The following is a 22,183-nucleotide window of genomic DNA, read 5'->3' on the forward strand; positions in this document are numbered from 1 at the left end:
CCTCGTGGCCTCGGACGGTGCTGGGGAAGCCGAGACCTGCCCGGGACCCCCGCTCGGGACCCCCGAGACCCACCCGGCACCCCCGAGACCAGCCCGGGACCCCTGAGACCTTCCCGGAACCCCCGAGAGCTGCCCAGGACCCCTGAGACCTTCCCGGGGCCCCCAGGACCCGCCCGGGACCCCCGAGACCTTCCCGGGACCCCCCGACCCCCCCCCCGGGACCCTCAGGCGCTTCCCGCCTTTCCCAGCGCTGCCTTTTGATTGGCCCGCGCAGGTGCCAATCATCCCCTGGGTTCCGTCAGGGCTCCAATCACCAGCTCCGGGGTGGGGGAAGGCAGGCGCTGATTGGCCGGCGGGGTACCCGCCCAGCAGGCTCCCTGAGGCGGGTGTTGTGAGGGGCGGCCGAAGCCTCCCGGTCCTCCGCGATCGCGTCCCCAACCCGACCCCGGGACCTCTGCCTGGGCCGGCTTTAGTGCCCCCAACTCACCCCAGGGACCCGGCACGACCCCGGGACTCTGGCCCGCGCCGGGCTTAGTGCCCCCAACGCACCCCCGGGACCCCCGCCTGGCCGGGCCTTGCGCCCTCAGCCCACCCCCGGAACCCCGGCCTGGAGGCAGGGGCTGTACCAGCCCCATCCCAGCGGCCCCCAACCCGGGGGTCCTTCCCCCGTCAGCCCCCCAGGGCCAGGATGTCGCAGGAGGAGCCCGAGGGTCCCGAGCCGGAGGCAGCGGCGGCGGCCGGCGGTCCCTCCCCGGCGGGACTGGGTGGGGATGAGCCCCCCTGCAAGGAGCCGGACAGGTACCACCTTCACCCTGCACCGCATCGCGAATTTGAGTGAAAGTGGAGAAAAAAATAGCGGGGGGGACGGGGGACACACGTGTCACCACGAGTCACGGCGTTAATTAGAGAGTATTCTCAATTAACGGGACTGGCCGGGCTGTGACAGGGCAGAGCCCGTCCCTTTCCCCGCGGAGGTGTGACCCTGACAGGGCGCACACCCCTGACGGGGGGTCCCTGTCCTTGTGTGATCCATCCCCTGATGGGGCGGCGATGTCCCTGACCCTGTCCCCGTGGGCTCCGTGCCCCTCACAGCGCGGTCCCAGTGCCAGTGTGATCCCTGATGGGTGGGCGCGTCCCTGTCCCCGTGGGGTCCATGCCCCTCCCAGGGGATGTCCCCGTCCCCTCCCCGGTGTGGTGCGCGCCCTTGACGGAGGGTCTCGTGTTCCGGCCGAGGCCGTGCGCGGAGCCGGCGCTGGGCCCCCGCCTCGTCCCGGTACTTCGCCTCGCTGGACGCCACCGTGGAGGGGCTGCAGCAGAAGGTGCGGGACCTCATCGGCCGCATCAACGAGGGCCGCGAGGAAGACCACAGGGTGCTGAGGGGCTTCAGGGAGAGCCTCATGCAGAAGGTAAGCCCGGAGAGGGCTGCGGGGTCCCGTCCCTTCCCTCCGGGGCACGGGGAATCGCGTTATTCCGCCCGGCTTGGCGGGAGAAGGGAGGCAGAGCCCGGCCGGGGAGGCAGCTGCGGAGCCCGGCCGGGGAGAGCCCCCCGAGCCCCCGCGGGGCCGGCTGCAGCTGCCTCCGGCCCCGCTTCGAGCGGCCCCCGATGTCCCCCCCTTGTCCCCACGCTGCCCTCGCGCCGGACTTCGCTCCTGCCGATGTCTCCCCAGCCGGGGGGGGGCCGGCCGGGGGGTCCCAGGCCCCCGCGCAGATGGCGGCCGGCCTGGCAGCTGCGGCCCGCGCTGACCCGGCGCTCGGTGGCCACCGCGACCGGCGCTGCGGCTACCGGGGCGCAGCTGGCGGCGGCCGGGCCAGGCCGGGAGCGGTGCCAGCGCGGGCGGGCGCAGCTGCCCCCCGGCCCCGGGGACGGCGGCCGTGCCAGCGCCGGGACGAGCCGTGGCCCCGTTCGGGCAGGTCTCGGAGCTGGCGGAGCAGCTGGAGGAGCGGCTCTTCCACCTCTACGGCTTCCACAACGAGCTGATCCAGGAGCGGCTGCAGGCGGTGGCCGAGGTGATGGAGCGCGTGGAGGAGGTGCAGGCGGAGCTGCGCCACGTCTGCTGCACCGTGGAGGCGGCTTACCGTGACCTCCTCCTGCAGCCCGAGGCCTGAGCGGGACCCCCTCCCCAGCCCAAAGACCCCCCAAACCCGGGCTGTGCCGGGCCAAATGGGGATTTTGGCCCCAAAGGGCATTTCTGTTGCTGTTGCTATTGGTGGTTGGAACAAATAAAGGGCTGAAGTTGACTCAAAAGCTGGATGTGGCGGGGCTGTGCTGGGCTGGGGCTCCCCCGAGGGCAGAGCTGGGTCCTGGCAGGTTAATTAACGCTGACGAGCGGGGCTGGCATGGAGGGGGCTGTCCCACCGTTTATTGGCCACGGGGATGGCGAAGGCACAGGGATGGCACCGGACACAGGGCCCAGCACCACTGGGGTCCCCCGAGTGACACCGAGTCCTGTCGGTGGCACCGAGTCCCATTGGTGACACAAGGTTTGGTTGGTGGCACTGGGTCCCATCAATGACACAAGACGTGCGTGGTGACACCGGGTCCCGCCAGTGACACGAGATTTGGTTGGGGTGACACCAAGTCCCGTTGGTGACAGGAGGTTTGGTTGGTGACACGAGGTCCCATCAGTGACACTGGGTCCCTTCTGGGGATACCTGGGTCCGGTTGGTGACACCAGGTCCGGTCAGCGCCGCCGTCTCCTCACACCCCTTCCCACAAGGAGCAGACCCGGTCCCCACCAGTGCCGCCGCCGCCACTGCGTCCCCGTTACGTGCCCTTGGCCGGGGCGAAGGCCTGGATGCCGGTGATGGCGCGGCCCAGGATCAGCGCGTGGATGTCGTGGGTGCCTGCGGGGATCACCACAGCTCAGCATGAACCCCAGCACCCCCCGAGACCCCCCCGGGCCCCCTCCCCGCCGTACCCTCGTAGGTGTTGACGGCCTCGAGGTTCATGAGGTGCCGGATGACGTGGAACTCGTCGCAGATCCCGTTGCCCCCCAGCATGTCCCGCGCGTCCCTCGCGATGCCCAGCGCCTTCCCGCACGAGTTCCGCTTCAGCATCGACACCATCTCGGGGGCAGCCCTGCGGGGACACGGACAGGGACACACTGACCCCCTCCAGGACCCCCCAAGCCCCCCCTGGGGACAGTGCCACCCACTTGCCCTCGTCCTTGAGGCGGCCGAGCTGCAGGCAGGCGTGGAGCCCCAGCGCGATCTCCGTCACCATGTCCGCTAGCTTCTTCTGCACCAGCTGGTTCCGGGCCAGTGGGCCCCCAAACTGCTTCCTGCGGGCCAGGGGAGGGGGGCAGTGAGGTTTGGGGTGGGCAAGGGGCGGTGGGACTCCCCCAAATCCCCCCCAGACCCCCGTTACCTGTCGAGCACGTACTGCCGCACCGTCTCCAGACAGGCCTCGGCGGCGCCCAGCGCGCCCCAGGCGATGCCGTAACGCGCCTGGGTCAGGCAGCCGAAGGGACCCTGGGGGACACGGGGGTGTCATCGGGACCCCCCCCATCCCACTGGGACCCTCCCCAGGATGCCCTGAGTGCCCCCCTCACCGCCAGCCCCTCAGCGTTGGGCAGCAGGTTCTCCTCGGGCACCTCCACGTCGTCCATGAGGATCATCCCGGTGGTGGAGGCGCGCAGGGAGAACTTGCCCTCGATTTTTGGGGTGCTGAGCCCGGGGGTCCCGCGCTCCACCAGGAACCCCCGGACCCGCCCGTCCTCCTCGCACTTGGCCCACACCACGCACAGGTCGGCTATGGGCGAATTTGTGATCCTGGGGAGGTTGTGGGAGTCACGGGGGGCGGTTCTGGGGGTCCCCCGTGTTCCGCCCACCCCGATTTTGAGGCTCACCAGGTCTTGGCCCCGCGCAGAGTGTAGGTGCTGGTGCTGGGGTTGTGCCGTGCCCGCGTCTCCATCCGCCCCGGGTCGCTCCCGTGGTTGGGTTCCGTCAGCCCGAAGCACCCCACAATCTCCCCCCCGAGCTGGAAAGGGGGGGTTCAAGGGCACCCCGGGGACACCCCGAGCTGCCCCACTGACCCCCAACGGCCCCATCGCTCCCCTTCTGCCCCACAGACCCCGCTCCTCCCCCAAATCCCCCAGTGCTGCCCCACAGATCCCAAAACCTGTCCCTCCTCCCCGCTGCCCTTCCCCAGCCCCACTGCCCATCCCGGGGGTCTCACCGAGGCGGGGCAGGAACCGCTCGCGCTGGGCGGGGGTCCCGTAGGCCCACAGGGGGTACATGACGAGGGAGGACTGGACGCTGAGCACGGAGCGGTAGCTGCTGTCCACCCGCTCCAGCTCTCGCGTCACCAGCCCGTAGCCCACCGACGTGGTGCCCGCGCAGCCATATCCTGCAGTGACCCCCCCGGGGACAGCCACGGTCACTCAGAGACCCCCAGTGTCTCCTCAAGACCCCCCCCAGTGCCACCCAGAAACCCCCAGGAACCCCTCCAGGACAGCCAGCCCCACCCTGGGGACCCCCAGTGCCACCCAGAAACTGCCCCCAGGTCCCCCCCCAAACCCCATCCCTGACCCCCAGGGTCACACACACCCCCAGCCCCTCCCCTCTCCCCCTGAACCCCCCAGTAACCCCCTCAGGAGCCCCAGGGGGGGTTCCCTGACCCCCCAGCCCCCCCTTTGTGTACTCAAATTGCGACCCCGGGGATCCCCATGGCCCCCCCTCACCTTGGATGGTGGGGCCCAGCAGCCCCAGTTCTCCCAGTTCGGTCACGATCTCCCGGTCAAAGACTGGGGGTGGGGAGGGGGCAAGGCAGGGGTGAGAGGGGGCAGCGGGGGAACCCCCTGGGGGGCTTTAGGGGTCCCCCACACCCCTGCCTCCACCTTGGGCCTGTGGAAGGGGAGGGGGGAGGATTTTGGGGGTGTTGGAGGGAGTTTGGGGGAGTCAGGGAGTTTTGGGGGGAGGGCCGGGGGGGCTTTGGGGGATACCAAAACTCCCCGTTTTTTGCATAGGAAGGACCCTGAGGGGAGGTCGGAGGCAATGGGGGGGACCTTGGGGACATCCGCGGGGGTTTTGGGGTACCCTCATGGGGATCGGCAGCAGGTGCTTCTGGCAGTATTTGGGGGTGGTTTGCGGCTCTGGGGGGTTTCGGGCTGTATGGGGGGGGGGTCAGGCTGTTTTGGGGTGTTCCGGGGGTGTTTTTGGGGTACCCTCGTGGCGGTTGGCGTGCAGCACGCGGGGCAGCAGCCGCTCCTGGCAGTACTTGCGCGTCGTGTCCCGCAGCAGCCGCTCCTCGGCGCTCAGCAGCCCCTCCAGCCCCAGCGGGTCCTGCCAGTCGAAGGGGGGGGCGGCTGGGGGGGGGGTCCAGCCCCAGGGGAGGGGGGGTCAGCACCGGGGACACTCCATGTGTCCCCCGCCCCCCCCCCCCCCCGCTGCTGCCGGGGGGGAATCCCGGGGTCGGGGGGAGTGTCCTGGGGTGGGTCCAGAGGTCCCGGCCGGTCCCTCCCCGACTCACCCTGTGCGGGGGGAGGCCCGGTGCCCCCCCACCGGACACCGCTCCGGGCCAGGCGTAACAGGGGGGTGGCCAAACGCAGCGCCATGGGGGGCTGGGGGGGGGGTGGGCACACACACGAGGGTCAGGGACCCCCGGTTCTCACGCAGATGTCCCCCCGGAACACCCAATTTCCCCCAGAGACCCCTCCTGGACCCCCAATTCCCACACGGAGTCCCCCAACTCACTCCAGAGACCACCAGAGACCTCCCCCTGCACCCCCAAGTCCCCCCAGGGACCCCCCAAAGACCCGCGAGCGCTCCCCGAGAGATCCCCCCACCCCCAAACCCCCCAGCTGACCCCGACCCTCCCCGGGGGACCCCTGACGCCCCCGCTCCCCCCGTACCCCCCCGGACCGTTCGGGCTCGGCGGCGGCGAACGGACCCGGTAGAGCCGTGACGTCACGGGGGGTGGGGGGGGCGTGGCGGGGGCGTGACGGGGGGGGCGAAACCGAGCCCGCGTTAACCCGCGAGTGTCCGGGCTGGGCGAGGGGCTCGGGCGGGTCCCCAAGGGTGTGTGACCCCCAAATCGCCACCGGCAGGGTCCGAGGGGCTGCGGGATCCCCAAATCACTGCCCGGGGGTCCCGGGGGGTGGCCGCACACGGTGATGAGCGTCCGCTCCCCCCGGTGTGTCCCTCCCCTCCCGTGTCTCCCCGTGTCCGCTCCCCCCGGTGTGTCCCGCTCCCCCCGTGTCCCTCCCGTTCCTCCCCGCCGTGTCCCGCCCCCCCCGTGCGTCCCCCCGCTGTCCCCTCCGGAACGGCAGCCGGGGCTCGGTGCTGTACAGCCTTTATTGGTCCCCGGGGCCCCCCCGGCCCCCCCCCCCGTCCCGGGGGGGGCGTTTGCATAGCGAGAACGGGGGGGAGGAAGGGAAGGGGAGTGTGATGATGTCACGGGGGGTTGTGATGTCACCGGCTTGGCTGGCCCTCGTGTGACGTCACCATAGCCCCCCTCGATGTCACCGCAGCTGGGACATCACCGCCCTCACACCTTCGGTGACATCACAGCTGTGATGTCACCACTCCAATGCCACTGGCGATGTCACAGCCGTGACATCACCGATTCCAGACTGACGCCGCTGTAGCCGTGACATCACGCCCGCGGGGATGACGTCACGCCGCGACGCCGCCATCCCCTTTCCCGAGTGACATCAGAGCAGCGCCCGTGCCCCTCCTGTGACATCAGCGCTGTGACGTCATCACCGCTTCGACGTCAACACCGGGAGCCATAACCGGGGGCAAACGGGAGACCGGGGGGAGAGGGGCATCACCCGGGGGAGGTCGATGACATCACACCGGGGGGGTGCCGGGTCGGTGACGTCACACGGGGGGAGTGTCACAGTATTAACCCTTACGCGGGAGGGGCCGGGGGGGTGCGACCCCCGCATGCCTGGGGTCCCGGGGTCGCCCCCTATTTACAGTCCGGGGGTTGGGGGGGCTCGGGTAAAGCTCAGCGCCCGGGGGGGCCCGCGGCGCTCCGGGGGTCCCGCGGGGGTCGCACCGGGCCCCACCACCACGATGGGCACGGGGGGCCCCCCCGGGGCCGCCCCCCCGCGCTCGTGCTCCTGCACCGGGCTGAGGCGACCTTGGGGGGCCCCGCGCCCCCCGCTCGGGCTCCTCCGGCCCCGGGGGGGGGCGGCTCTGCCCCGGGGGGGCCCCCCAGCAGCAGCGGCAGCTCCTGCCGGCCCAGGCGGCGGGTGGGGTGCGCGGGGAGGGGGGGGCTCGGCCGTGGCCCTCCCCGTCCCACTCGGCCAAGCTCTGCAGCGGCGGGCTCGGCCGGGAAGTCCTTTCGGGGGGCTCCAGCCCCAGCTTGCGGGGGGGCCCCGGCGCCGCCTTCTCGGGGGGCCCGCGGCGGGCGAGGCGCGGGGACTCGGCGGCCTTGGGGTGGCAGCTTGGCGGGGAAGGCGGGCGGGGAGGCGGCGGGCGGCGAGGGCGTGTGGGCGAGCGGCGAGAGCGGGATGCTGCCGGCCGAGCGGCACCGCGCCGCCCGGTACTGCCGCTGCAGCTTCGGCGACAGCCCCTGCAGGGAGCTCGGCCGCAGGTGCGGCCCCGCCGGCGACGGCGGAGCGCTGGAGCCCGGCGAGCTGCTGGGCGGGGAGGCCCCTGCGCGGAACGGGGTCAGCGTGCGGGGAACGGGACCGGGCACCGGGACGCCCGGAGCCCCCTTCCCGTGACCACGGCCCCGTTCTCACGGGCCCCCTCCCCCCCCCCATTCCCCGCTCCCGGGGCCCCGCCCGCTCCCGTGGCCCCGCCCCGTACCGGGGTCGCGCGCCCGCGCGTGCGTGGGGGAGGCGGGCAGCGAGTCGGAGGAGGAGAGCGAGCGGCTCAGTGACGTCAGCGAGCGGCTCGTGTGCAGCAGCGAGGCCTGGCGGGCGAGGTGCCGGAACAGCGCACTGCGCCGCCTGGCGGGCGGGAGGACCGTCACACGCTGCGGCCGCCCCGGAGCCCCCCCCGGTGCTCCCCCGGTGCCCCCCCGGTGCCCACCTCTCGTGGCCGCTCCCGGTGCCCCCCCGGCGGTTCCTCCGGGCCATCTTGGCGCGGGCGCTGCGGCGCCGCGCGGGGCCCAGGCGGATCGAGGTGTTCTCCAGCGGCGTCGTTGTCACCAACACCTTGGTCCCGCTCTGGGCGACAGCGGGTCACGGGCACAGCCCCCCCGCCGCTCCCCGACACCCCCCAACGCCCACCCCCCCCACCAGGACTCACCCCCTGGTCCTGGCTGAGCTGCCATGACCCCGCCATGACCCCCCCAAATCTCTCACCCCCGGGACCCCCCACTCCGTGACACCCCCCATGACCCTCCCCCGGTGCCCCCCACCTTGAGGATGAGCTCCACGACCTCGGTGTGCACCAGCCCGTGCACGGGCTCCCCGTTCACGTGCGTGATCAGGTCCCCGGCGCACAGCCCGGCCTCCTGCGCGGGGCCCCCCTCCTCCACGTGCTGCCCCCCAAAAACGGCGTCACCCAGGGTGCGCCGCCGATGTGACACCCCACACCCGCCAACTGTCCCCTCACCCCCCCAAAACCCAGGTGCCTACGACGCACCTGGATTGCCACACCCCAGACACCCCCGTGTCCCCTCCGTGCCCCCCCGTGATTCCCCCCGAAACAATTTTCCCCCCTTTCCCCCCCTCCCTTTTCCCATTTTATTACCATTTATTCCCAATTTCCCCCTCATTTTTCCCAATATTCCCCCCATTTTCCCGTTTCCTCCCCCGTTTTCCCCAATTCCCACTCTGTCCCCAAGACCCTTCCTTGTCCCTCACCCAACGACACCGCAGGTGCTGCCCCAATAAAAACCCTGTCCCCCCAAAAAAAAACCTTGTCCCCCAATAAAACCTTGTCCCCCAATAAAACCCCTGTCCCCCAATAAAACCCCTGTCCCCCAAAAAAACCTTGTCCCCAATAAAACCCCTGTCCCCCCCGTGTCCCCAAGCCCCCCATTCCCGTGTCCCCGCGTGTCCCCGCGTGTCCCTGACCCAGACGACGTGGTGCACGCTGTACACGTCGCTGTCCCCCAGGTAGACGCGGATGGCCCGCAGGGTGAACCCGAACTTCTTCCCGGGCCGGGGGATGGCGATGGGCGAGCGCGGCGGCGGCGGCCACGGCCGGGGCCAGCTCCCGCCCGGCGACGAGTCCCGCGACGAGGGGTCCGACGACAGCGACCGCGGGGACATGGGGCTGCCCAGGGGGGACGAGCCGGGCGCCTCCCCTGCGCCCCCAGAGCCCCCGCTGACCCCCGCCCAAAAAACCCTCCCGGGGAGACCCCCCAGACCTCCCACGGGCACCACTGTCACCGCCCGGGACCAGGGACACCCCACCCGTGGGATTGGGGGTCACACCCACCCCAAACCCCCCTCATCGGAGACCCCCAGACCCCCCAGGGACACCCCACCCGTGGGATTGGGGGTCACACCAACCCCAAACCCCCCCCCATGGGAGACCCCAAACGCATGGGATCGGGGGTCCCAGCACCCACAGAGACCCCGGAGACCCCCAGCCCCCCCCATCCCGTGGGGACCCAGGGGGTGGAGGGGTCCCTGGGTGTTTGGGGTCATTTGGGGACGGTCCTTTAGGGGGGTCCCGGGGTGATTTGGGGTCGCTGTGGGGAAGATCCCGGGGGGATGTGGGGTCCCTGCGGAGGGTCCCGGGGGTGTCACCTACCGCTGGGGATGATGACGGACAGGGCGGTGGCCGACGCCGACTTGGTGACCTTCCCGGGGGCGCGGGGGCTGCGCTTGTCCCCCCCGCCCTCGGCGGGGGCCACCCCCGGGTGCCGCGGCCGCCGCAGCCCCAGCTCGGCGCGGGCGTGGGGCGGCTCCCCGGCCCTCGGGGCTCGCTCCCCTGGGGGGGGGGGGGGGGGACACACGGGAGGGTGAGGGGACACCGGGGGACACCGGCGGACACCGGGGACCCCTCCCCACCTTCTTTCCCGGGACACACCTGGCTCCTCGCTGGCTCCATCCGGGGGTCCCTCGCGCCCCCCGTTGCGGGGGAGTTGCCGCTCCTCCGGGGGGGCCCCGGGCCGCGCCGGCTCCAGCAGCGCCGAGAAGCGGCGGCGAGCGCCCGGGGGGGGGCTGCCCTCGCCCTCGGGAGGGGCGGCTTCACCTGCCGAGCGGTGCTTCCTGCGGGGACACGGGCGTTGGGCATCGGGGGGACCCCTGCACCCCCCCGGACCCCCAGGACCCCCCCACAGGTGCGCACAGCTCGGGCGATCCCGTTCTCCAGCCGCGCTCGCGGGCGAAGCCGTCGCGTCTCCCCTCGTCCCGCGGGCGCCCCTTGGGCTTCGGCTCCTGCGAGAGCTGCTCCAGGCTGCTGTACACCTGCGGGGCCGCACCTGGTCACACCTGGTCACACCTGGGCACACCTGGGCACACCCACTGCCACACCCACCAGCACGCCAGAGTCCCGCGGGACCGTCCCAGCTTCCGCGCGTCCCCACGTCCCCAAATCCCCATCGCCCCTCCCCACACCTGTGTCCCCCCCGTCCCACGCCCACCTTGCTGAAGCGGGGGGAGCAGGACGAGAACTGCCGGATCTCCACGGGCTCGTCCTCCGTCGTGTCCTCGTCCTCGTACGACGTCACGTGGGGGTACCTGTCCGAGCGCGCTGGGGGGGCACAGGTGTGAGGGGGGTCCCCCAGAGTGACCTCGGTGTGGGGGGGGAACCCCAAGGAGACCCTGGGAGGGGCTGGGGGGGGTCCAGGGAGGTTCCACGGGGGGTCACGGGGATGTCCCGAGGGCATCCAGGGGTGTCCCAGGGCAGGTCCAGGGGGTGACCCAAGGGGAATCCCGGGGTTGTCCCACAGGGGGTCCCCAGGGGGGTCCCGTGGAGGGTCGGGAGGGGTCCTGGGGGTCCCTCACTGTCGAAGTAGCTCGTGTCCTCCTCGGACTCCAGGTGCGGCACGAACTCGGCTTTCTGCCGCAGCAGCCCCGTCCAGTCGAGCGCGGCGAAGAAGCCGTGGGCCTTCACCTCCTGAGCCCCCCCTGCGCCACCACATCGGCTCAGGGGGGCCCGGGGGTGGTCCGGGGGGTCCCGGGGGGGATCCCGGGGGTCTGGGGGGGGGGGGGGGTCTCACCTGCCCCGAGGCGCCGCAGCGGGTCCGGCTGCAGGAGGCAGGAGATGAGGTGCTGCGCGTCCGGGGGCAGCGCCTCGTCCCCCTCCGGCCACAGGATCTCGTCTGACGTGAGGGGACACCGGGGACAGGGAGGGGACAGCTGAGCAGAGACCCCCGTGCCTGGCAGCACCTGCCCTGTGCCCGTGTCCCCCAGGGCCGTACCTGAGATCACCTGCCCGAAGAGCTCCTCGGGGGTGTCCCCGAAGAAGGGGACGCAGCCCACCAGGAACTCGTAGAGGACGATGCCCATGGCCCACCAGTCCACGGGCTTCCCGTAGCCCTGGCGCAGGATCACCTCGGGCGCGATGTACTCGGGGGTGCCGCACACCTGGGGACAGGTGGGCTCAGCTCGGGACACGGGGGACGCTGGGGACACAGCCCGCTCCCCTGGCCCCGTCCCTGGCACACCTGAGTGCAGCTGGGGACAGCTGACCACAGCTGACCACACCTGGGCACACCTGAGTGCAGCTGGGGACAGCTGACCACAGCTGGGCACACCTGGGCACGCCTGAGTGCAGCTGGGGACAGCTGACCACAGCTGGGCACACCTGGGCACACCTGAGTGCAGCTGGGGACAGCTGACCACAGCTGGGCACACCTGAGTGCAGCTGGGGACAGCTGACCACAGCTGGGCACACCTGGGCACGCCTGAGCCCGCCTGCGGCACCCCCCCGTGCCCACCTGCTTGTCGCGGAACTCCCGCGCGTCCTTCTCCATGTGCCCCTCGTACAGGTTGGTCGTGAGGCTCATCAGCCCCATCTTGGAGAGCCCGAAATCCGTCAGCTTCACGTGGCCCAGCGAGGTGATCAGGAGGCTGCGGGCGGAGGGGACACAGGGGTGAGCTGGGTGTGGCCCAGGTGTGTCCCCAGAGTCCCCCTGCCCCTCCCGGGGCCCCCGGCCGCACTTGTCGGGTTTGAGGTCGCGGTGGACGATGCCGTAGGTGTGCAGGTACTCCAGGGCCAGCACGGTCTCGGCGAAGTAGAGCCGGGCCAGCTCCAGCGGCAGCGCCCCGATGTGCTTCAGCAGCGTGGCACAGTCCCCGCCTGGGGACAGCGGGGACACGGGGGGACACGGGGGGACACGGGGGGATGTGGGGGGACAGCGGGGACACAGGGACACGGGGGGACACCGGGGGGGCAGGGGGGACAGCAGGGACACGGGGGGACACGGGGGGACAGCGGGGACAGTGGGGACACAGGGGGACGTGGGGGGACGTGGGCACGTGGGGGGGGCATGGGGACAGCTGTTACCACGAAACCCAGCCCCAGATGCCAACACCCAGCCCCATATCACAATACCCAGCCCCATACCACGGCACCCAGCCCCGTATCATGATACCCAGCCCCATATCATGATATCCAGCCCCATATCACAACACCCACCCCCATATCCCTATAGCCAGTCTCATATCCCAATACCCACCCCCATATCCCAATACCCACCCCATACCCCTACAGCCAGTCTCATATCCCAATACCCACCCCCCCCTATCGCGACACCCACCCCCCCCATCGCGACACCCACCCCCCCCATCGCGACACCCACCCCCCCCATCGCGACGCGCAGCCCCACCTTCCACGTACTCCATGACCATGCAGAGGTGGCGGCGGGTCTGGAAGGAGCAGAACATGCTGACCACGAAGGGGTTCTCGGCGAAGGTGAGGATGTCGCGCTCCACGAAGGCCTGGTGCACCTGGTTCCGCAGCAGCAGGTTCTGCTTGTTGATCTTCTTCATGGCGAAGCGCTGCCGCGTGGCCGTGTGCCGCACCAGGTACACCGCCCTGCCGTCGGGACAGGGCCGCCACACGTCACGACACGGCCCCGGGGACCCCCCCGTGCCCGGCCCCCCGCCCGCGGAGCCCCCCGCGCTCGCCGCTCACCCGTAGGCGCCGTTGCTGATGAGTTTGATGGTCTCGAAGTCGCTCTCACCTGGCGGCTCCTTGGGCCGGGGGGCGGCGGCGCGGCCCTGGGGGGACAGGTGAGGCGGGGGGGACACGGGGGGGACACGGGGGGGACACGGGGGGACACGGGGGGGACACAGAGGGACCCGGCGCCCACCTCAGCCCCCTCCTCGGGCTCCGGGGTGTTGGTGCCGCCGCTGTCGGGCTCCTCCAGGTGCAGCATGTCTGGGGGGCAGGGGGGGTCACAGGGGGGTGTGGGCACATGGGGGGCTCAGGTGAGCGCCCCCCGTACCTGCCTGGGTCCCCACCGTGTCCCAAACCCCCCCATCCACACTTGTCCCCCCCATTTCTGTCCCCTCACACCTGTGCCCCCATTTCTGTCCCCTCACACCTGCCCCCCCATATTTTTACCCCCCTTTTTGTCCCCTCACACCCGTCCCCCCATTTTTGCCCCCCATTTTTGTCTCCCCATTTTTGTCCCCCCACTTTTATCCCCTCACCCTTTCCCCCCCGTTTTTTCCCCTCACACCTGTCCCCCCTATTTTTATCCCTCCATTTTTATCCCCCCATTTTTGTCCCCCCATATTTTCCCCCCCATTTTTATCCCCCCATTTTTGCCCCCCATATTTGCCCCCCATTTTTATCCCCTCATTTTTGTCCCCCCATATTTTCCCCCCATTTTTGTCCCCCATTTTTGCCCCCCATATTTGCCCCCCCATTTTTATCCCCTCATTTTTGTCCCCCCATATTTTCCCCCCATTTTTATCCCCCCATTTTTGCCCCCCATATTTTCCCCCCCATATTTACCCCCCCACCCTGTCCCCCCGTACCTGTGCGTCCCCCCCGTGCCCGGCCCAGCTGCCTCAGCAGGTACCGGGGGGTGTCGGCCCGCAGTGGCCCCTCGGCCCGGCCCGCGGTGGCCGCCAGCAGCTGCGAGAGCCCCGCGGGGTCGAACTCCTGCGGGGACAGCGGCGGTGAGGGGGGGACAGCGGTGAGGGGAGGGGGCTCAGGGGAGGGGGCGCGGGTGGGGACGGCTGCGGGGCCTCACCAGGCACTCGAGCAGCCGCGCCGGGCGGGAGATGATGATGAGGAGCCTCTTCACCAGCTGGGTGATGAAGGCCACCTCCTCCGACTCGGAGCGCTCGTAGGCCTGGGGGGGACACGGGGACAAGTGGGGGTCCCTCACGGTTGTGTTGGGCCCCTTTGGGTCCCTTGGATCCCCGCTGGGCCCCGATGAGTCCTGTGAGGACCTGTTGGGTCCCACTGGGTCTTGTTGGTCCCCACTGATCCCTTTTGGGTCCCCGTAGGGTCCTGTTGGGTCCTGTTAGGTTCTTTTGGGTCCTGTCAGTCCCTGGGGGGTCCCATTGGGTCCTGCTAGGCCTTGTAGGGTCCTGTTGGGTCCTGTTAGGTCCTTTTGGGTCCTGTCAGTCCCTGGGGGGTCCCATTGGGTCCTGCTAGGCCTTGTAGGGTCCTGTTGGGTCCTGTTAGGTCCTTTTGGGTCCTGTCAGTCCCTGGTGGGTCCTGTTAGTCCCGTTGGGTCCCGTTAGGTCCCGCTGCTCCCTGCTAGGCCCCGTTGGGTCCCTTTGAGGTCCTTTTGGGTCCTGTCAGTCCCTGGGGGGTCCCGTTGGGTCCTGTTAGGTCCTTTTGGGTCCTGTCAGTCCCTGGTGGGTCCTGTTAGTCCCATTGGGTTCCGTTAGGTCCCACTGCTCCCCACTAGGCCCCACTCAGCCCCGTTAGGCCCCACTCAGCCCCGTTGGGTCCCGTTAGGCCCCACTCAGCCCCGTTAGGCCCCATTAGGCCCCACTCAGCCCCGCTGGGTCCCGTTAGGCCCCGCCAGGCCCCGCGGGGTCCCGTGTGGGCGTGGGGGTCTCGCTCACGTCCTGCAGCAGCCGCTCCATGTTCTCCTGCAGCTCGCAGAAGTAGCCGGCGGTGATGAGGCCGTGGCGGGCCTTGGCCAGGCAGTCTCGTGCCAGCTCCACCAGCTGGTGCTGGATGAAGCTGAGGGCGCCGTCGGCCAGCGGGGTCCCCCCGGGGCCGCAGCCGCGCACGAACTCCTCCAGCCGCTCCTCCATCTGCGCCGTCGCCTGCAGCACCGACACAGCCGGGTCCCCACGGCTCCCCGGGACCCCGTAACTGACCTCACGGCCACCCCACAGACCCCCAGGGACACCCTAACCATCCCCACGGCCACCCCACAGCCCTCCTGAGACCCCCTAACATCGCCATGGCCACCCCACAGCCCCCCTGAGATCCCCTAACCATCCCCATGGCCACCCCACAGCCCCCCAGGGACACCCTAACCATCCCCATGGCCACCCCACAGCCCCCCAGGGACACCCTAACATCGCCATGGCCACCCCACAGCCCCCCTGAGATCCCCTAACCATCCCCACGGCCACCCCACAGCCCTCCTGAGATCCCCTAACCATCCCCACGGCCACCCCACAGCCCCCCTGAGATCCCCTAACCATCCCCACGGCCACCCCACAGCCCTCCTGAGATCCCCTAACCATCCCCACGGCCACCCCACAGCCCCCCAGGGACACCCTAACCATCCCCACGGCCACCCCACAGCCCCCCTGAGATCCCCTAACCATCCCCACGGCCACCTCACAGCCCCCCTGAGATCCCCTAACCATCCCCATGGCCACCCCACAGCCCCCCTGAGACCCCCTAACCATCCCCACGGCCACCCCACAGCCCTCCTGAGACCCCCTAACATCGCCATGGCCACCCCACAGCCCCCCTGAGATCCCCTAACCATCCCCATGGCCACTCCATAGCCCCCCAGGGACACCCCAGGATCCCACAGCTGACATCAAGGCCACCCCACAGCACCCCAAGACCCCATAACTGCCTCATGGCAACCCCACAGCACCCCCAAGACCTCCATGACCACCCACAACCCCTCTGAGGCCTCGTAACTGCCCCCACGGCCACCCCAGGACCCCCACAGCCTCCCCCAGAGCGCGCCCAGCCCCACCTTGGGGAACCTCTCCTTGTACACGTGGTTCATCATCACGATCTCGTTGTCGTGGGACGAGGGCGAGCGCCCAGGGCTGTGGGGGAGGTCACAGTGTCACACCCCACGGCCACAGCGTCACCCCTCGGTGCCCCACGGACCCCCCTGCTGTTGTCCCCCCGCCCTGGGTCACCCCCAAATCCTGGCTCCTCCCTAAACCCCCAGTGACCCCCATGGTCCCCAACCCCGCAGTGACCCCTCTGTATTCCCCTCCAGCCTCTTCTCAAATCCCCCATCCCCCCCCAAATCCCCCCTCGATGCCTGGGGGTTCCCTGGGCCCACCTGAGGCTGCGGGACCGGGGGCGGGGGGCCGGCCCCCCCCGAGCCCCCCCATCCTCCTCGGCCAGGCTCTCGGAGCTGCCGAAGTGGCGGGACAGGAACCGCAGCTCCTCCGGCGTGGGCTGCGCCGGCAGCTGGTGCAGCCGCTCCTGCGACGAGCACGAGGACTGCGCGCCCGCGTCACCCCCGGGACCCCCGACAGACCCCCGGGGTCACCGCCCGGACCCCCCCCGTGTCCCCCCCGCCACCCCCCGGGACCGCTACAACCCCCCCACATCACCCCTGGCCCCCCAGCCTCCACCCAGACTCCACCCTCTGTCCCCCCCCCGGCTCCCCCAGGACCCCCCCCAGCCCCCCGTGCCACCCCCAGGTCACTCAGCAACCCCCCCGGGCCCCCCGTGCCACCCCCAGGTCACTCAGCACCCCCGGGTCCCCCGTGCCACCCCCAGGTCACTCAGCAATCCCCCCGGGCCCCCAGTGCCACCCCCAGGTCACTCAGCAATCCCCCCGGGTCCCCCGTGCCACCCCCAGGTCACTCAGCAACCCCCCCCGGGCCCCCCGTGCCACCCCCAGGTCACTCAGCAATCCCCCCCGGGTCCCCAGTGCCACCCCCAGGTCACTCAGCAATCCCCCCCCAGTCCCCCGTGCCACCCCCAGGTCACTCAGCAGCCCCCCCCAGTCCCCCGTGCCACCCCCAGGTCACTCAGCAATCCCCCCCGGGTCCCCCGTGCCACCCCCAGGTCACTCAGCAATCCCCCCCGGGCCCCCCGTGCCACCCCCAGGTCACTCAGCAATCCCCCCCGGGTCCCCAGTGCCACCCCCAGGTCACTCAGCACCCCCGGGTCCCCCGTGCCACCCCCAGGTCACTCAGCAACCCCCCCAGCCCCCAGTGCCACCCCCAGGTCACTCAGCAATCCCCCCCGGGTCCCCCGTGCCACCCCCAGGTCACTCAGCAACCCCCCCAGCCCCCAGTGCCACCCCCAGGTCACTCAGCAACCCCCCCCAGCCCCCCGTGCCACCCCCAGGTCACTCAGCAACCCCCCCCAGCCCCCCGTGCCACCCCCAGGTCACTCAGCACCCCCGGGTCACCCGTGCCACCCCCAGGTCACTCAGCAACCCCAGCCCCCCGTGCCACCCCCAGGTCACTCAGCAACCCCCCCCGGGCCCCCAGTGCCACCCCCAGGTCACTCAGCACCCCCCCCTGGGTCCCCCGTGCCACCCCCAGGTCACTCAGCAATCCCCCCGGGTCCCCCGTGCCACCCCCAGGTCACTCAGCAACCCCCCCCGGGTCCCCCGTGCCACCCCCAGGTCACTCAGCACCCCCTGGGTCCCCCGTGCCACCCCCAGGTCACTCAGCAGCCCCCCCCAGCCCCCCGTGCCACCCCCAGGTCACTCAGCACCCCCTGGGTCCCCCGTGCCACCCCCAGGTCACTCAGCACCCCCGGGTCCCCCGTGCCACCCCCAGGTCACTCAGCACCCCCTGGGTCCCCCGTGCCACCCCCAGGTCACTCAGCAATCCCCCCGGGTCCCCCGTGCCACCCCCAGGTCACTCAGCACCCCCTGGGTCCCCCGTGCCACCCCCAGGTCACTCAGCACCCCCTGGGTCCCCCGTGCCACCCCCAGGTCACTCAGCAACCCCCCCGGGCCCCCCGTGCCACCCCCAGGTCACTCAGCACCCCCCGGGTCCCCCGTGTCACCTCCAGCCCCCCCCCCCCCACCGTGTCACCCCATGGCCCCTTTTGGACCACCCCCGTCACCCCCGGGAGCCCCCAAACCCACCACGGATCCCCCCCCCTCCCCAGACCCTCCCCCGGCACCCGCTGGTCCCCCTGGATCCCCCCCAAACCCCAAACCCTCCCCCAGCCCCTCAGTGCCCCCCGAGGCCCCCCCCGGGGGTCCCCGAGCCCCCCGACTCACCGAGACGGTGGAGCTGGGGGTGTTGGTGCCATAGCCCGAGGAGGGCAGCGAGGCCAGGGACCAGCGGCGCCCGTCAGCCCTGGGAGGGGGCACGGGGGGGGTCAGGGGACCCCCGCCCCGGGGAGACCCCCCCGGAGCCCCTCGGGCTGGGAGGGGACCCGGGATTGCTCTCGCCAAGTGCTTCTGTCCCTGTCACCACCCTCCGGACACTGGGGACACCCCTGGACACTGGGGACACCCCTGGACAGTGGAGACATCCATGGACAGTGGGGACACCCCCCGGACAGTGGGGACATCCCCCGGACAGTGGGGACATCCTCGGACACTGGGGACACCCCCGGACAGTGGGGACATCCATGGACAGTGGGGACACCCCCCGGACACTGGAGACATCCCCCGGACAGTGGGGACATCCTCGGACACTGAGGACACCCCCGGACACTGGGGACACCCCTTGGACACTGGGGACATCCCCCGGACACTGGGGACATCCCTCGGACACTGGGGACACCCCCGGACAGTGGGGACATCCCCCGGACAGTGGGGACATCCTCGGACACTGAGGACACCCCCGGACACTGGGGACACCCCCTGGACACTGGGGACATCCCCCGGACACTGGGGACAGCCCCGGACACTGGGGACATCCCTCGGACACTGGGGACACCCCCGGACAGTGGGGACATCCCCCGGACAGTGGGGACATCCTCGGACACTGAGGACACCCCCGGACACTGGGGACACCCCCTGGACACTGGGGACATCCCCCGGACACTGGGGACATCCCCGGACACTGGGGACATCCCCCGGACACTGGGGACACCCCCCGGACACTGGGGACAGCCCCGGACACTGGGGACATCCCTCGGACACTGAGGACACCCCTCGGACACTGGGGACATCCCCCGGACCTCAGGGACCCCCCCTTGGCCCCCTCCGAACCCCAGGAACCCTCCCGGACACTGAGTTTGACCTCGGGGACTCCCACCCAGACCCCCCCCCCCCTGCTCCTCACAGGTGTCCCCAACCTGGGTCCCCCCACCCCGACACCTGCGACCCCCCCAGACCCTGGGGACCCCCCCGGAGCCCCCCGACCCCCCCTCACCGGCGGGAGGAGGCGAAGGAGAAGTGGGCGGGGGTGCTGGGCGAGAAATTTCGGGGGCTGTCCAGGGGGCTGTTACCTGGGGGGGGGAGGGGGACACACACAGGTAAGGGTGACGTCACCCCCCCCGCCCTGCCAGGCCACGCCCCCACCGCGGGTGGGCGGGGCCAAGCGATTGGGACCCACCCCAGGGAAAAAGGGGGGACAGGAGGGACCCCAAGGGTTGGGGGAGGGGTCCCTATAGGTTACGGGGGTGTCTCCTGGGGGGGTCTCGGGGGCTGAGGAGGGAAATGGGTCCCTTCAGGGGGTCCCGGCAGTTTGGGGGGGGTCTGTAAGGGTCCCTTCGGGGGTTTCTGTGGGGACTTTGGGGGAGGTTGGGGATATCGGGGAGGGGTCGGGGGGCACCGGGGGGGGCGTTGGGGACATCGGGGGGATGTTGGGGACACCGGAGGGGGTCCGAGAGACAACGGGGGGGCTTTGAGGACATCGGGGAGTGGTCGGGGGACACCGGGGGAGGCGTTGGGGACATCGGGGAGGGGTCGGGGGCACCGGCGGATGTTGGGGACATCGGGGGGGTCGGGGGACACCGGGGGGGGTGCTGGGGACACCGGGGGGAGGGTCCGAGGGACACCGGGGGGATGTTGGGGACATCGGGGAGGGGTCGGGGGACACCGGGGGGATTTGAGGACACTGGGAGGGTGCCGAGGGCGCTGGGAGGGGGGGTCCGGGTGACACCGGGGAGGGGTCGGGGACACCCGGGGGATGTTGGGGACACCGGGGGGGGGGTGCGGGGGTCTCACCGATGTGTCCGGGCAGCGGCGAGTGGGGCCGCGGGAGGGTGGGGGAGGTGCTGGTCAGGATCAGGCTCTTCCGGTTGCTCGTGCGGCAGCTGGGGAGGGGTCGTGGGGGGGTCGTGGGTGGGGGTCGGGACCCCCCCCCCATACACGGACCTCCCCCCCCCGTCTCCACGCGGGTCCCGAACGTGCTGGGGGAGGGGGGCACCCACAGCCCCCCCCCCCCATTTTGGGGGGCAAGAATGGGGGGTCGGGGGGGAGGGCAGGGGCCGGGGGGGGGGGGGGGGGGGGAGGGTGGAGATGGAGATGGAGGATGAGGAAGGAGGGGGGAGAGGGGAGGATGAGGATGGAGGAGGGAGGAGGGTGGGGGAGATGGGGGGATGAGGATGGACGGGAGATGAGGATGAAGGAGGGGGATGAGGATGAGGAGGAGGAAGAAAGAGGAAGACGAGGATGAGAGTGAGGAGGGAGAAGGAGGAAGATGAGGATGAGGAGGATGGAAGGCGCGTGAACATGAAGATGAAGATGCTGAGGATGGAGAAAGGATGAGGATGAAGGAGGATGAGGGCACGGGAAGCAGAAGGACGAGGATGGAGCGGGGAGGATGAAGGTGGGGAAGGATGAAGGCTGAGGATGAAGGCTGAGGCTGGACATGGAGGATGAAGGATGAGGATGACGGGGATGAAGATGACGGACGGCGGCGGGGGAGGAAGGCCGAGCCCCCCGGTACCTCTTGGTGCGGCGGAACATGTTGCTGCCCACCAGGATCGGCATCGGGGGGCTCCGGGGGGGTTCCGGGGGGTCCGGGGCGGCGGCGGGGCGGGGGGGGGCGGGGGGGCCGCGGCGGCTGCAGTGGGCGGGGCCTGGGCGGGGCCTGGGGCGGGGTTTGGGGGGCGCAGTGGGGGGCACGGGGGGGTCTCACCTGCTGCTCTTCCGCGGCAGCGGCAGCTCCTTCTGGAACAACGGCAACGGGTGGGGGGCGGCCCGGACCCCCCCCGCGACACCGGACCTCCCCCGGACCCGCCGGACCGACCCCCGCAGCAGCGCTTTTGGGGGGGGGGGGGGCACCGCGGCCTCCGTCCCCCCCCCTCCCGGGGATGCGCGATGTCCGAACCTTCCCCCCCCCCACCGCGAACATCCCCGGCCCCGCAACGCGCTCCGGTACCGGGCCCGCATCCCTCCCCCGCTGGTGCCGACCCCGCCCGGAGCGACCTTCCCGGTACCGGGGTTGCGTTGACCCCCCCCGCCCGGTACCGCCCGGTACCGCCCTGCGCCGTGCACCCCCTGCGGAAGGGCCTGCGGTCCCCGGTACCGTTCCAAATCCCTCCGGTACCGCTCCCCTCATCCCAGTACCAACCCCCCGCCAGTTCCGATACCCACTGGTACCGATCCCCGCATCCTCCGGTACCGACACCGACATCCCCCCAAGTAACGACCCCCTCCCGCTATGGACATCGCACTCCCGAACCCGGTACCGAACCCCCGGTACCGATCCCCCACCCTCCCCCCCCCCCCCCCCCCCGCATTGATACCCTCCGATACCGATTTCCCCCGTCCTCCGGTACCGTTCCCCTGCCGGTACCGGTACCGCCATTCCCCCGGTCCCTTCAATAACAACCCCCCCCTCCCGGTACCTGCAGCCGCCGCCGGCGGATCACGCCCGAATCGTCCATGTCGCCGGTGCCGGTGCCGGTGCCGGTGCCGGTGCCGGTGCCGGTGCCGGTGCCGGTGCCGGTGCGGGGGGGTCCCGGCCTCGCTTCCCCCCCCCTCCCCCCCGCAGCCCCCGGTACCCGCAGCCCCCCCCCCCACCTTCAGCCGCCCTCCGCCATCGCCCGGGACCCCCGGGACGCCCCGCCCCGGCCCCGCCCCGGCCCCGCCCCGGCCCCGCCCCGGCCCCGCCCCGGCCCCGCCGCGCCGAGGGCGCCCCCCCGCGGCGGGGCGGCTCCACCCGGTTCCCGGTGCCCCCCCCCCCCCCCCCCCCCCCATCCCCGCTGTCCGCGGTGCTGAACGGAGGCGAGGAGGGGTCTGCGCCCCCCCCCCCCACGAACACCC

The 22,183-nt window shown here is 71.3% G+C and overlaps 3 protein-coding genes across 3 annotated transcripts; 1 reads left to right on the forward strand and 2 right to left on the reverse strand.

The window, feature by feature from the left end:
• Positions 1-36: 36 nt before the first annotated feature.
• On the forward strand, positions 37-2,245 carry SYCE2 (synaptonemal complex central element protein 2). The gene is made up of 3 exons (XM_032094664.1): positions 37-798; positions 1,234-1,406; positions 1,912-2,245. The coding sequence occupies exons 1-3, from the start codon at positions 771-773 to the stop codon at positions 2,104-2,106; spliced, it is 396 nt and encodes a 131-aa protein (XP_031950555.1). The 5' UTR covers positions 37-770; the 3' UTR covers positions 2,107-2,245.
• Positions 2,246-2,331: 86 nt separating this feature from the next.
• Positions 2,332-5,952, reverse strand: GCDH (glutaryl-CoA dehydrogenase). Its single transcript, XM_032094683.1, has 12 exons — positions 5,863-5,952; positions 5,471-5,561; positions 5,166-5,306; positions 4,683-4,745; positions 4,178-4,348; positions 4,014-4,021; positions 3,849-3,979; positions 3,552-3,771; positions 3,368-3,471; positions 3,156-3,281; positions 2,919-3,079; positions 2,332-2,844 (listed from the first exon to the last, which is right to left on the reverse strand). Exons 2-12 carry the CDS (start codon positions 5,553-5,555, stop codon positions 2,765-2,767), a joined length of 1,290 nt encoding a protein of 429 aa, XP_031950574.1. The 5' UTR covers positions 5,556-5,561; positions 5,863-5,952; the 3' UTR covers positions 2,332-2,764.
• A 324-nt stretch (positions 5,953-6,276) lies between these two features.
• Positions 6,277-21,913, reverse strand: MAST1 (microtubule associated serine/threonine kinase 1). Its single transcript, XM_032094478.1, is given in 32 exon segments — positions 6,277-6,988; positions 6,990-7,082; positions 7,084-7,137; positions 7,139-7,210; positions 7,213-7,389; positions 7,391-7,605; positions 7,762-7,904; positions 7,987-8,123; positions 8,318-8,440; positions 8,979-9,211; positions 9,664-9,843; positions 9,943-10,124; positions 10,204-10,322; positions 10,499-10,608; positions 10,863-10,985; positions 11,078-11,179; positions 11,279-11,444; positions 11,798-11,930; positions 12,021-12,159; positions 12,689-12,897; positions 12,997-13,082; positions 13,175-13,242; positions 13,848-13,974; positions 14,066-14,167; positions 14,895-15,101; positions 16,001-16,076; positions 16,322-16,485; positions 18,236-18,314; positions 19,341-19,416; positions 20,138-20,226; positions 21,054-21,085; positions 21,766-21,913. Coding segments are annotated over 32 exon segments (3,891 nt in total). The 5' UTR covers positions 21,805-21,913; the 3' UTR covers positions 6,277-6,952.
• Positions 21,914-22,183: the final 270 nt, after the last annotated feature.

This window comes from Corvus moneduloides, chromosome 32 (assembly GCF_009650955.1).
Source record: "Corvus moneduloides isolate bCorMon1 chromosome 32, bCorMon1.pri, whole genome shotgun sequence".
NCBI lineage: Eukaryota > Metazoa > Chordata > Aves > Passeriformes > Corvidae > Corvus > Corvus moneduloides.